The sequence below is a fragment of the Octopus bimaculoides genome, chromosome 15 (genome assembly GCF_001194135.2).
Source record: "Octopus bimaculoides isolate UCB-OBI-ISO-001 chromosome 15, ASM119413v2, whole genome shotgun sequence".
NCBI lineage: Eukaryota > Metazoa > Mollusca > Cephalopoda > Octopoda > Octopodidae > Octopus > Octopus bimaculoides.
This window is the reverse complement of record NC_068995.1, coordinates 26,900,558-26,914,965: the sequence shown is the minus strand read 5'-3', so window position 1 is coordinate 26,914,965 and position 14,408 is coordinate 26,900,558. Positions and strand designations below refer to the sequence as shown.

Sequence of the window (14,408 nt, the reverse complement as noted above, 5' to 3'; positions counted from 1 at the left end):
AAAGACATGGAGAGGCAAGTGAAATCAAAATCGAACTAAATTTGTAGGAACACTAAACTCGGCTTGCGAAGACCTGTTGGGGCAAGCGAAAGCGAAATCATGATGGCACCTGTACCAGTGGAGCACTAAGAGCACCATCTGAGCGTGATCATTGCCAGAGCAGCTGTCTGGCTTCCATGCCGGTGGCACGTAAAAGCACCCACTACACTCTCGGAGTGGTTGGCGTTATGAAGGGCATCCAGCTGTAGAAACTCTGCCAAATCAGATTGGAGCATGGTGTCGCCTCCTGGTCCACCAATCCTCAGTCAAATCGTCCAACCCATGCTAGCATGGAAAGCAGACATTAAACGACGATGATGATGATGATATATGTACACACACACATATATATTATTGTCATCCTCCTCATCATCATCATCATTTAACAGTATTTTTCATGCTGGCATAGGTTGGATAGGAGCTGGTTAGACAAAAGGCTATGCTAAGCGCTACTGTCTACTTTGGCATGGTTTCTACTGGTAGATGCCCATCTTAACACCACTCCTTTACAGAGTGTATTGGGTGTGTTTTACATGGCACCTGCAAAGTCACCCAGTAACTTGCAAGACAAAAGACCCCTCAACTGGGAATGGGAGGAGTATTGTGCCAGGTGATGGGAAGTTAAACTATATCAGAGGGACAGAAAAAGGTGACATGCTGTGGAGGAAATATGTGGCTGTCCCAGTCAGAGAGAGAAAGAAAATGGTAGTGAAGGTGTGCCAGGTTGTACTCTCAAGATACAAGGAGGTGAATGTAAGTGAAGTGGTACACAGGACTAGACAAGGTGAGTCAACAGGGAGTTCATAAGAGTGGAAGAGAAGGAAGGACAAGGGGGAGAAGGGGATAAAAGTTAGTGGTGAATATGGATATATAGGGGAGCAGCAGGATAGCAATGATTCAGTTGGCAGGGAGAGGATGGATGAAAGAGATGACAAAGTGGCATTGGGGAGCAGGGAAGTAAGAGGGATTGTAGTGCAAAATGTGATGAGGTTTGGTTCATTGGAAAGAGAATTAATGTAACTTGTGGATGGAGAACACATAATACACAGCACTTCTGGAACTCAGTTTTGCTGTGGTGAGCAGGTCTTCTAAGAAACTCATATTGTCAGACATTTAGTCCATTCTCATCTCCTCTGTGAGGTACAATATCTTAAGATCAGTCCTCACCATGTCGTCCTGGATCTCCCATTTCCACAAGTTCCATCTGTTTCAAGTCATTGGTACTTCTTTACACAGCACTTTATCGTACATGTACATTCATTGGGACAACCAGCTTCATTCCTCTCCAGTCTTAGCATGTCCTCTGTATTCAGGGTGCACATTTCACTATCATGGAACATAGATGTTTGTACACAAGCATCATACAATTTGCCTTTCACTCTGATTGAGAAATTTTCTGTTGCCATCAGAGATAATATTGTTGAACTGTCTCCATCCTATTTTCATTCCAGCAACTGTACTTTCAGGACATCCTCCTCCACTACCAATTTAGTCACTTTATAACAGAAGCTATCTACAACCTCAAGGAAACTTGTTGGCATTTGAGAAAATCTACTTCTTTTGTCCATATTATCTAATGTTCATGTGCATCTGCTACAGGATTGGGGAGTGAGAGAAAAGACTATAGTGTATGAAGAGGAAATGTGAGGAAGAGAAGAGATGTAGTTTGGGTTCTTGTGTAAAAATGTTATTGTTATATGGGGATGGAACACAACACTTCTAGAACTCAATTTTGCTGATGTGGGTAGGTCTTCTCTAAGACCTCATATCACCAGACATTTCGGTCCATTGTCATTTCCTCCATGAGCTCCAACATCCTAAGATTGGTACTCATCACTTAATCCCATGTCTTCCTGGGTTTCCCTCTTTCACAGATACATATATATATATATATATATATATATATATATATATATATATATATATATATATATATACGGACGTATGTACTTCTTATATACACTGTTATCTATTCCGTTGCAACCAGTTTTAACTCTATTTTTATTTTTTTTGTTTCCATGGTTATTATTAGTGCTCTCAATATACCCTTCAACACTATCCTTTTTACCATTTCCAGTACTACTACTATTGAGATTTTTAGTATTTCAATTATTACTCATATTATTTTTGCCATTGTCTATATTACTACTTTTTTTTATTAGAATTATTTGGACAAGCTTGATTAGTATTGCAATCGTTATTCAAAGGATTATTTTTGTCTTTACCCCTTTTAATGGTGTTAGTGACCTCCTGGTTTATCTTGCTATTATTGAGCTTAGGAATGTAGTATTCTAAGTAATTAGATGTTGCATATAACAGTTTCACTTTATATCTGTTAAAATTCTTGTGGTATTTATTAGATTAAGAACAGTGCCTATCCAATGCAGTAAAGAAGTCCCTAGCAATCTTGGATGATGCATGTAATCCAAAAAAGGGATTATACCATAAAACATTGCATTTTTTTTATATTTGATGTTCGGTCTGTTATGACTAGTATAATCTGTGGGAGGGTTGCTATCTCAAAAATTCCTGTTATACTTATAATTAACATTTAAATTAACCCTATTTTCCCCTTTAGTGTTATTCATTGTGCCATTTTTTTCTTTCTTGGATTGAGACGACTGCCTTCATCTATTTTGTGTTTGTAATTTCTTCTACTAAAGAAATATACATTAATAAAATTATTATCAGGTATATATTTAATTTTCTCAGTATATCCAACCCTAGCTAATGCTACATTGTAATAATGTGCACGCGAGTTAAATATTTCATTTGCTGAAAATCTAGATTTTCGATTGGATATATTGTTTACAATTCCCTTTATGATAGAGGGTGGGTGATTGGATTTTTTATTGACATACCCTAGATTTTTGTCTAGTTTATGGTATGGTTCAGATAATTTAGTATTCAGACTAAATGTTTCATCAAGAAAGTTTACCCTACAGTAATTATTTTATGTAGTAACAGATAGTCAAAAATTTTTGCAGAATTTAAATAATGATCTCTCTATTTCCAATTTACACCTATCTAATATGATGAGAGCATTTTCCCTATATAGATTCCCTTGCCACCACCACTTCCCTGCTTAGAAAACCAGGTCTCTATCTGGAATAGGAAATATATTCTGAGGAGATCAGTGACTTGTGCTGAGTTGCTTGATCCCATTACTATTATTATGCTGAAACAGTCAATCCTATCAGATCTCATCCATAGTTTATGACACTGTAACACCAATTTTGTTTTTCTAAATCTTTTCAATGTTTTGTGGTATTTTACTTCTGATTTCAAAAATATCCTTAGATTTTACTCAATATATTAAGTGATTGAGAGATTGGAAGAAAAAGTGCTTTGTTGCAGAAGTGCTTTATTGACCTTATTTACATTGTGTGACAATATCAATCAAGTAATATTTTTGTAATCATTTTTTTGCATCTCACTTTAAGCGAAAAGGAAAATGTAATTAGGTATATGATGAGATTACACTAGAAATGCATTGAAGACTGTGTTTTCCTACTGTGAGATCCTTTATCTTTATGGGCAAGTGACCATAGTCTCCCATCATGACAGTATCCTAGTGTTCCTTGGTATCTCTTCTCCATTGCAGCAATTTCCTGATGAAATTTCTCAATAAACTGCTCACCTAAGTTTTCAGGAAAGAGTTTAAATATGAATGCAAAAAGTGCCCCTTTGACAGCCTGAGTTCTTAAAACTCTCAATAAGCTTTGTCACCAGCTGCTTGTAGTTGGAATCTTTGTTGTTACCTAGGAAACCATGAACTGTATCACAATGCCTCTCTTTCAACATCACTCATTGCCTTTTCAAGTTTCTCTGGCGTCAACAGTGGTTATAAGACAACCTCAAGAGGTTGTCTGATAACACTTTGCTTTCCCAACTGCATGTCATTTTGTGGAGCCACTTAACATTCCAGTAATGTTCATGATCACTTCTGCTGTCCCATCGGTAAAGGAAGCACAAATATTTTGTGTATTCACCCTGCAATCCAAGCAAGAAGGCAGTCAGCTTAAAATCATCACAAACATCCCACTTACAGTCCACATTGAAGAAGTTTTTTGACATTTTTGTATTCTTCCTCCATCTGTACAGAATATGGGTAAGAAGAGATGGATACTCATTTTCATTAGGCAGTAAAACTTCTTTGAGGATTCTTGCTGAGCTATCTGTGTAAAGTTGCCATTCTTTTGGGTCATTATCAATTCCAATAGCTGCAAACAAGCCATTTATATCTTTGCAGAAACAGAGATCTCCACAAATATCAAAGTATACTTTGAATTCCATGTTGATTATGTCATATTTCTGTGGAATACATCACACATGATTAGTAGATGCCCAAAAATGTTATCATGGTACTACCACCATATACAACATGACATTGTACAATGCCATTTGAAAAACTGTCCTGAAATAAATAGAAAGAATCCCCCTGTTATGCATACACAAATATCAACACAAGAAATATTGGCAGAACACTCTCATCAAAATTTCTATCAAGTGTAAACATGAGACCAAATATTTGTTGTTTGGGATGGACAAGAAAAAAATATGTGCCATCATTGAGGTCAGCTGCCCTGATGATATGAATATCTCTTCAAAATTCAAAGAGAAACAAGATAACTATGGACAACTGCTTTGAAAACTCCAGCTTCTTTATCAAGATTATAAATTCACATTTATACTAATTATAATTGGTGCACTTGGTTTTGTGAATAAAATGCCGAAGTGACAGTCTGGATAGGCTAGGATTTTCAGAAAAAGAAATTAACAGCTAATTTGCACATTACAAATACAGTCTGTAAGTGAGATAGTAAAAGTATGCATGCTTTTCTCAGAGAGCAGAACAACGGATTTCATATCACATTTGTTGACCTCAACAAAGCATTTGACATTGTAAGCAGAAAAGGTCTGTAGCAAATCCTAGAACATCTCCACAAAATCTCTTGACTTCCTGAGATCATGCAGTATGGTGAACTCTCCTCTGGTTACTGAGATAGAGGATCACTAATGAAAGGCTCCCTAAAGAAATCCTTCAGCGTCTGTCACATTGATCACCACCAGTGGTCTGTTCTTATCCCTGAGCATGAGACCTGGCCTCAATGTCCTTTAGGCAACAGCCTTTTTTGAAGACATCTGGAGAATCCTTGCAGCTAAGAGGTGGAGGAAAAATAAAGACACCACCTTCTTATGCAGTTTCTGTGGTTATGCCTGTTTGTCTCAAATTGGACTCATAGAGCATCAGCAAGCCTGCAACAAATATGCACATTCCTCTTCATAAATCTTCACTTGTAAAGATAAGCCAAGGAGTGTGCATACATACATACATGTGTGTGTGCGCACATGCATGCGTGCATGCGTGTGTGAAGCATTCCAGAAGTTTTCAGATGAGGCATTTATTAATTGCAAAGAAATACCAAAAACTCTAATCTCCTTCAAAGTAGGATCCTTTGCACATGTAGCACTCTAGCCGCTTCATGAAGGCCTCATGGAAGTCCTTCAAAGTGAAGGTGTCCAGGACCCTTGTTACAGCCTCCTTCATCTCCTCCAGCATGGAGAACAACTAGAAGTCACAGAGAGCAAGGTCTGGAGTGTATATAGGTTGAAAGACAGTCTTGGACCCCATCTCTGTCAAGTAGTTGATTATCAGGATGGAATTATGGATTGGTGCAGGTGCTCTAGCCTTTTGCAACAAAATCTCTTCCTGAACTTCTTCAGAGAGCCATTATTGTGTTGGGTTGAACTAGGGTTAACAGGTTCAACCAGAAGCTATGCTGGGTCCTTATATGCCTTAGAGTTCAGCTTTCTGTTATTTAGGGCAGCTAAATTTTGCACCAAGTTCGGTGTGGCTGAGTAGGATAACTTGACATTGTGTTGTTTGAATATTCTATGATATCTAAGTGTAGGGAGAAAACACTTATCAAGAGCCCTGACAAAGATGCCAGGTTTATCAGTAGCAATGTTCTGTACAGGGTGGTGGGGGTAAACCAAATTATATTCCTCTTGTGTAATTTGTTACTATGATTCCTAGGCAGCAGATCTAAACACATCTGTTGACTGTGTTTAGTGAGGATAGATATGCTATTTCCCCCTAGGTGTTGCTTAGGGTCTATTTTATTTAAGATCTTAGTTGCAGAATACAGGTTTTGTCACCTACTGCCATGGTGGTCTGTTTTAATGCTATTTGATGTATGGCTAAATCTAGTGCCCTCCGATTTAAATGACATCTGTAGATGATTTGTAGAGAGAGAAAGTACGCCTCCCTGAGGCATATATAAGATTTTCTCTGTTCCTAGCCCTGACCAATGCTTCCATTATAGTATTTGGCATTCTGCATGGTGATGTCACTGTTAGCAAACAGTCTCAGTATTCTAGTGGAGATGCTATTTACTATCAATTTGATGACCACTCTAGGGTAATGAGGGTTTCTATTCACACACTGCAAATTTTCATGGGGTTTGTGGCAAGCACTACACAAAACTGTGTTTAGGTGCAATGTTACATCTAAGAAGTTTGTCACCCAAGTGTTCCTATCTATGGTAACAGCTAGTCATCAGTTACTTAAAAAAAAAACTGATTCTTTTGCTTTTTCATTTTAGGTCTACTTTACTATACTTACAGAACGTGAACAGGGCACCATCCCTCTATAAGTCCACCTCCTGTATCAGGAAATACAGTCTTAATCTGCTGCAATAAATACAACACTGCCAAGTCAGTAGATTGCACCTTTGATGCAGGTCTAATGTTTAAAACTGCAAATATGTAAATTTTCATTTGGAACTTTTGCATTAACTGGCATAGAGAGCAGAGTTGATATGAAACAGTTGTAACTGATCATTAGAAATGTGTTAAAGCCTTTCTTTGACCTATTTGGCTTCCCAACCACATGTTTCTAGGTTCAGCAACATGTGGTTGGGAAGCAAACTTCTATTCACACAGCCATGTATGGCACCTCAGGCAAGTGTCTTCTGCTATAGCCCTTGTTCTACCAAAGCCTTGTAAATGGATTTGGTAAATGTAAACTGCAAGCTCATTGTTTGTGTGTGCATGTTTGTCCTCTACCTCCTCTTGATAATTGGTATTGGTTTGTTCACATCCATGTTGCCTAGCAGTTCAGTAAAAGAGATCAATAAAATAAGTACCAAGCTTATAAAAAAAAGTTCTGGGGTCAATTTGTGTGACTAAACCCTTCAAGGCAGTGCCCCAGTATGGCCACAGTCCTTACTTGTATATATAATAATTAGCACATTCAATTTTAATTGAATGTGTTGTGTAGGACACCTTAAACTGCTGTATACTTCCAGAATTACCATCTCTTGATGATACATGCTAATTAAGCACCAACTACATTGGTTAATGAAATGATCATCTGTACTGGTGGCTGGCACTACTGTATCACATGATTTCACTGTTACAATGGATCATCGACAAAAGCCAGCTTTGCATCAAGTATGATTCCTGAATCAGGCTGCTCATTATGGTCTTGTGCATGTCATTTAATTTTATGTTATTCCTGCCTACTCAGAATAAAAATAAGTACCAGCTGAATGCTATTGCATCTTTCTCTGCTTCCAGCTATTTCACCCCAGATAGGCCACTGGGTTAAAGAGTGAGATGGTTGAGTGGATGTCTGTCTGCTCACAACTATGTAGTCATCAAAAACAAATAACTAATTGCATGATACATGTTACCAAGCTTTATTCATTTATGGATGATGACTGGTTTTTATATGCATTTATGTGTTTGTGTATGCACTGTAATTTTTTATTTGGTATAAAAACAAAGTTTGAAGATAAATGTAGAATAACATAAAAAACACTGCTATGTGGAAAGTTTAATATTTTCCTATGATTGTATGTATGTATGTGTGTGTATATGTACATATAGGAACACACAGTTGAGAAAAAAGTTACTCCGTGCTTCATATGCAGGCTGAAGCACTATTTTCAATGAACAGACATCAACAATCAGCCAAATTATGCTACAGAATTGTTCACTTGTAACTTTTGGTAGTCTTCCCCACCAAAAGGTCTTTATAATGGATGATTCAAAGATCCTGAAGTTAATGGCCTTATATTCAAACTGTGTAGCAACCAAGGAAAAAATATTTGTATTGAAAGAAAATGATTAAATTGGTATTTATATTTTTGTATCCTCCCCAAAATCTAGACTTGTTTACTTTGAGTTGTGACTGGTTCAGTGATAAAACATTTAATGTTGCCCCCTGCTGGTAATTGTATATCATTCATGCTTTTGTAAATGAACCTCACTCTCTTTCTTTGGTGTATATTTTGTGTGATTACTGACACATTTTTAACATTAAAGAATTTAAGAATATCTTATCTGGTTGGTTATAAATCATAAAAAGACCCCTTTGGTCATGAATGACCATGGGATTGCACCAAAAAATTCCCCTCCGAGGCACAAGTCCAGACAAGGTTGTTTATGGAAGACCAGTTGTCACCCATGCATACCAGCCTCATCTCTCTATGCCACTAATGTTATCCAAGGGTAAGGCAAAGGCTGATGCAGATTGGCACTAGTGACTTTGCAACTCAATTCTACAGCTGAGTGAGCTGGAGCAACATGAAATGAAGTGTCTTGCTCAAGAACACAACACACAGCCCAGTCCAAGAATCAGACTCACTACATCATGATTGTGAGCCCAATACTCTAACCACCAAGCCATGCACCTTCACCATAAACTAATAAATAACTACATTATTTTATCTAGCAGTATTTATCCTACAAAAAATGATATAGGTGCAGGCATGGCTATGTGGTAAGCAGCCAGCTTCCCAATCACGTGGTTCTGGGTTCAGTTCCACTGCATGGCACCTTGGACAAGTGTCTTCTACAATAGCCTCAAGCCAACCAAAACCTTGTGTATGGATTTAGTAGATGAAAACTGGAAGAAGCCTATCGTATATATATATCTTTATGTCTGTGTTTGTCCCCCCTCCCACCACCACCACTGCTTGACAACTAATGTTTGTGTGTTTGCATTCCTGTAACTTAGCTGTTCAGCAAAAATAAATTGATAGAATAAATACCAAGCTTAAAAAAATAAGTACTGGAGTCAATTCATTCGACTAAAAAATTCAAGGTGATGCCAGAGTATGGCCGCAGTCTCATGACTGAAATGAGTAAAAGATAAAAGATGTATAAAACATGAAGTTTAAAACATTTTAATAAAAAGCTATAATGTTGATTTTATTCTTTTCAGGTTGTCTTGAAAATTTGGAGTCTTTATATATAAATGACAACCCTGAACTTCACAGTCTCCCATATGAATTGGCTTTATGTGGAAACTTACAGATTATGAGCATAGAAAATTGCCCTCTGAGTCAAATTCCTGGAGAAATTGTAAACAAAGGACCATCTCTTGTTATTCAGGTTATTACATTATTGACATTTTATCATTTTATATTTTCTTCACTTAAATCTGAATTTGTCACTTTTTTGTGAATATTCTATATATCATATGTTTTGATAATTCAGTTTTTTATTTATTTTTCCAGTTCCTGAAGCTGCGTGGTCCTTACTATTGTCAGATGTGAGAATAAGAAACATAGAAGACTATATTACCTTTTATATTCCATCACTGTTCTTACTATTGCTGTTCAAGTGATGCTACTAATTTTGCTGGGCTGCCAATACTGCTGTTATTGTTGTTCTCTTAGATATACCAATACCAGTTTGCTTCATTAAATAGTCAGTCATCTTTGTGATGTATCTGCCTCTCCAATCTTTCTTTCTAAATATACAGTTTCAGTTTCTCAAGTTTTTTTACACAACAGTTTATGAATCTACTGGCTAATGTTAGATCTCTTTAGATGATTAATTCAATTACCACTATTATTTTTAAGTAGAATTTTTCTATATCTGTCTCTCTAATAGTGCCCAGTTAAAATCAACCAGGCCTTTCAATTGCAAACAGTTTACAGTTTTTCTCTAGTACTAGACAGCTATATTGGGCTATTTTTGCCTGTCCTTTCTATACTTCAGCTTCATAATAATCTTAAAGAATAAATTAATGTCTAATGAATCAGTGTAACTACAGAAAGTATAAGGATTCACAAATGGATAATTGAAAGCTATGTGTCTTGGAAATAGGTAATTTCATTTTTTTTTTAATCTGCTGATAAATATATATATATTATAATAATAAAAAAGGCTTTTGCTGCTGGCACTAATTTCTGTTATATCACCTCATCCCTGCTGATATTTTTTTTTAATATTTATTCATTTTTCCCCACAGCTCTTTCTGTATTCAAATTTTGTATGAACTTGCCCAAATCACAGAAATTGATTTATGATATTGTCCTTGTGCATTTTTTTAAATAACATACTATAATTTAGTATGTACTAATATTAATTCAATTGAATCAAACAGTTTTTTTTAGTAATTTTCACAACAGAACATTTTGTTTCTTTAGCTTTTTTTTTTGTATAAATCATTCCTATTCTTCAATAATTATTTTATAATATTTTATTTTCATAAAAGTTTATATTATTTAATTTTTATTTTAGTCACTTATTCATATTTCATTTGTTCATATTTTTTTAAGAAAATAAAAACTTTCAAGGAAATGTCTATTAACAAAGAACATGAACCCTCTTGTTTTAATATGACATGAAAACATGCCTCCCTTTCATTGACTCTTGCTTTATATTTATTTGATTGACTCTATTTGCTCTATACTTCCAAGATCACTTCAGAAATAATGTTAATCCCTTTGCACATATCAAAAATGTGCTAATTTATTTAAGGAACCAAATATTTGTCAAATTTAGGTTTTGCTAACATTTGAATCAATTTAAAATGGTTACAATTTCACCACACCACCTGAATTTTATGAATTTTATTAAAAAGAACAAATCCTAGCAGGAAATAATGTTAGCATCTCAAGCAATACTTCAACCAGGATTTACTCACAGGAATCAGTTCTGAGTCTGACTTTTTATCAGGGAATAAGGGAAAACATTTTTCATTGATAAAGATTTTTTTAAAATCTACTGAATTCACTTCAATTAATAAATCATTTCTGAAATATTAATTTTGTTGATATTATTACCTTTTATAATTGTTATTCAATTATGCTGATGCAGCACTGAAATCTCACTTGTAAATAGGTAAAGTTCAGTGCAAGTTAAGTGTCAACAGAAAAGTATGTTAAATACTAAGAATTAAGAGAACAAAACAAGGAATAATACAATTAACATTACCTTATGTTTTTTTTGTTTGTTTGTTTTTTTTTGAGTGATTACAGCTGCTAACCAAATATTAAAAATTTCCACAAACAAAAATGAGATTTATTTTATGAAATAAAAAATTGTATGTTTAGTAAGAAAAATATATGCATTTAAAAAAATATATATAGAACACATTTTTAGCATTAATTTTTATAATGCTTTTTTTTTTTTGGTCTTAATAATTTGAAAAAAAAACTCTAAAATAAATAACAATTTCAATTACAGTAAATCTATTTAAATTAAATGAGAGAATAAGAAAAATTTATGTCCATTTTCTTACTTTATTAACATTATTAATTCATCAGATTTTGCTACACTTTTATTTTATGTTATGAAGAGATTATTTTAATTTTATTAGTATTTTCATTTCTTATTTTATTTCAAATGTAAAATAATTTGAAACACTTAAATTTATCCTATTTTCTTTTTCCCTTCTCTTCTACTCTTTCATTCTCTAGTCTTATTTTCATAAACTTCTTAATTATAAAGAAAGTATATTAAGAATTTAAGGAAACTGACGATTATCTTTACATGCAAAACGGTTTTATAAAGTTTGCAAAATTGAATAAAATATCTGTGCTATGAGGAGGGATTAATTCTAATTCAGTAAAATATTTATTCCAACACATCAATGATATTTGATGCTATTTATATTTTCTTTCACTCTTTTTGTTAAGAATATTTCCTACCTTAGGATAAAAATCCCTAATTTCAGATTATATAATATATTCTATTATGAAAGTGAATGGAAGAAAAGTTATTTAAATTAGTAAATCTTGTTGAAATTTATTGTTTTTGTTCAAAGTTTGTACATTGAATAGTTAATTACATAAATGTAAATCACAAGAAATAAATATATTTGACAAATGGACACCAAACTGCTCAAAATGTTGTTTTAATCAAAATCAGAAAAGACAAAGATACCTGTCCAGAAAACGTTTGTATCAATAACACACAAACACATAAAGGCATTGTTTAAAATGTGTTTTCTTTAGAAATATATTTGTTAAAGACTTTTTATGTTAAAATGTGTTTATATTTAGATGAACCTCCCTCCCAAAGTCAATAAGTTTAGAAGAAAGTAGGAAGTTATATATGTTTTCACAAAGGCATTTGAAAAGTAAGTGAAACAAACAGTTTCAGTTAGTTATCAAAATTCAGTCATTGAGTTAGTTCACCAAAAACTGGTAGCATATCTTCTAAATTCTGTAATGATAATGATCATTTATTAATTTTGCTTGAAGTGTTATAGTGTTTTTTCCTGGGGACACAATATCAGCATTTGCCTTCAGAAGCACTTTCTCTTTTCCTCCAAGTTTACCAAATTTACCAAGTTTACCAAATTTAGAATGTGTCTTTTACAGAGTTAGAAGTTCAGGTTCTAATTTATATTTAAATATGTTTCTTTTTTATTTGAAATTTAGGCAATTTTTCAGACATTATTGGAAGAAGAAAGCAACTTGAAAGTAAAGAAAAAATATTATCTGTAAAATTATAAGATTTTGTAGGTGAATTAAGCAGCAAAGTATTTTCAGAGTGTAAAAATCTATGACATTGTAGACTCTAGTTATCACAGTTTTACATAAGTCTTGTCCAAAAGGTATATTTAAATATTTTATGAAAGAAAAAGAAAATTCTACCTGTGAAACACTAAATTACAATTATTTTTGTAATTTACTTCAAACTTTGGTTAAGTAAAAAAAAAATACATATGTGAACATCAAGAGAATGAGTGTTCTCTTTTTCTTGAGTGCCTGATTCAATGTTTACAACAAAGTGGATACTTCTAAAGATATTGTTTTCTACTTTTAAGCCCAACCACTTTCAAGATAAAAGTAGATTAATGAAATTTTAATATAGTAAGTCATTCTACTGACAATATATAAAAATACTAGCTAATACAAGAAGATAGTATTCATTAGAGTGGAGCCAAGTGAAACAGTTATATGAAATGAAAATACAACAATGAAGTCCTGGTTTCATTTCTTCATACAGCATTGCTTACAAGAAGAATTACCAATCACAACTGCCTACAATAACAGAAAAGAGAAAACAATTCTTTTCATAGTAGTGTTTATCACAGATAGTTTTTCATATTTGCCAGATCTAGTTGCTAATTACTGAAAGGTTGCTGATGTGCTGCTATCTGCATTCAAATTCTTGTTGACTGGTCACTAATTGTTTTTGCCTATTTTGGGGAGACCTTAGCAACTGTAACTAGATTGTCTCCTGATGACATCAAGTGTTTTGCAATTTTGAATGGTCAGTTATTTTGCTGATGGCAGTCAGTCTGGCCAAAGAACATGATTGGTTCATAACATTGTCTGGTTGTTGTTGACAAAAAACTGGAAAATATGAGTTTCAGGTTCAATCTGAGGCAAAGACCTGCTACATTACTCCTCAGTTGGTTATATAATGAGGGAAGTCAAAATACAAGTGGAAACATGAAAAGAAAAAGAGACAATAAATAATGAATACATTTTGTTTGTTTTGTTAATTCTTTTTGTTTTCTACTCAGCCCTGGACTGACAATTCCTAATGAGGGAATACAGTGGATAGAAACTGAACAAAGCACCATTATATGTATGTGTATACACACACACACACATATATGTAATAAACAAAAAGCAGTAACTCATAAATTTCAAAGATGTTTCATAATTCAATTGTTTTCTACAGTTGTTTTAGTGGTGTATAATAAAAACATTATCACTTATATACTTACTGATAATCAACTCATATTTCTTCTCAGTCTATGATTGCTAATTTTCTCTTTAATACAAATTCATTTTCTAAAGTAAATGAAAATTCTTATACAAGGCCTCAGCCAGTCCACTTATGCATACCTTCCTTCATTGGACACCAAACTCCACTTGCGAAGACCTGTTGAGGCAAGTGAAATCGAAATTGAGTTAAATTGGATACTAAACTCCACTTGCGAAGACCTGTTGAGGCAAGTGAAATCGAAATCAAGTTAAATTGGATACTAAACTCCACTTGCGAAGACCTGTTGAGGCAAGTGAAATCGAAATCAAGTTAAATTGGATACTAAACTCAACTTGCGAAGACATGTTGAGGCAAGTGAAATCGAAATCGAGTTAAAT

General features: G+C 34.0%; 2 protein-coding genes across 4 annotated transcripts in view; one reads left to right on the top strand and one right to left on the bottom strand.

Annotated features, from left to right (window-relative positions):
* Nucleotides 1–11,108, top strand: part of LOC106873751 (leucine-rich repeat protein SHOC-2-like) — a 705,478-nt gene extending 694,370 nt beyond the window's left edge. The window contains exons 18-19 of the mRNA XM_052973213.1: nt 9,275–9,444; nt 9,570–11,108. Coding sequence (XP_052829173.1) covers nt 9,275–9,444; nt 9,570–9,608 — 209 coding nt within the window. The 3' untranslated portion in view covers nt 9,609–11,108. The remainder of the gene's footprint in view (nt 1–9,274; nt 9,445–9,569) is intronic.
* LOC106868939 (myotubularin-related protein 10-A) overlaps nt 1–14,408 on the bottom strand; it is a 408,915-nt gene that overhangs the window by 318,731 nt on the left and 75,776 nt on the right. The gene's annotated exons all lie outside the window — the stretch shown is intronic.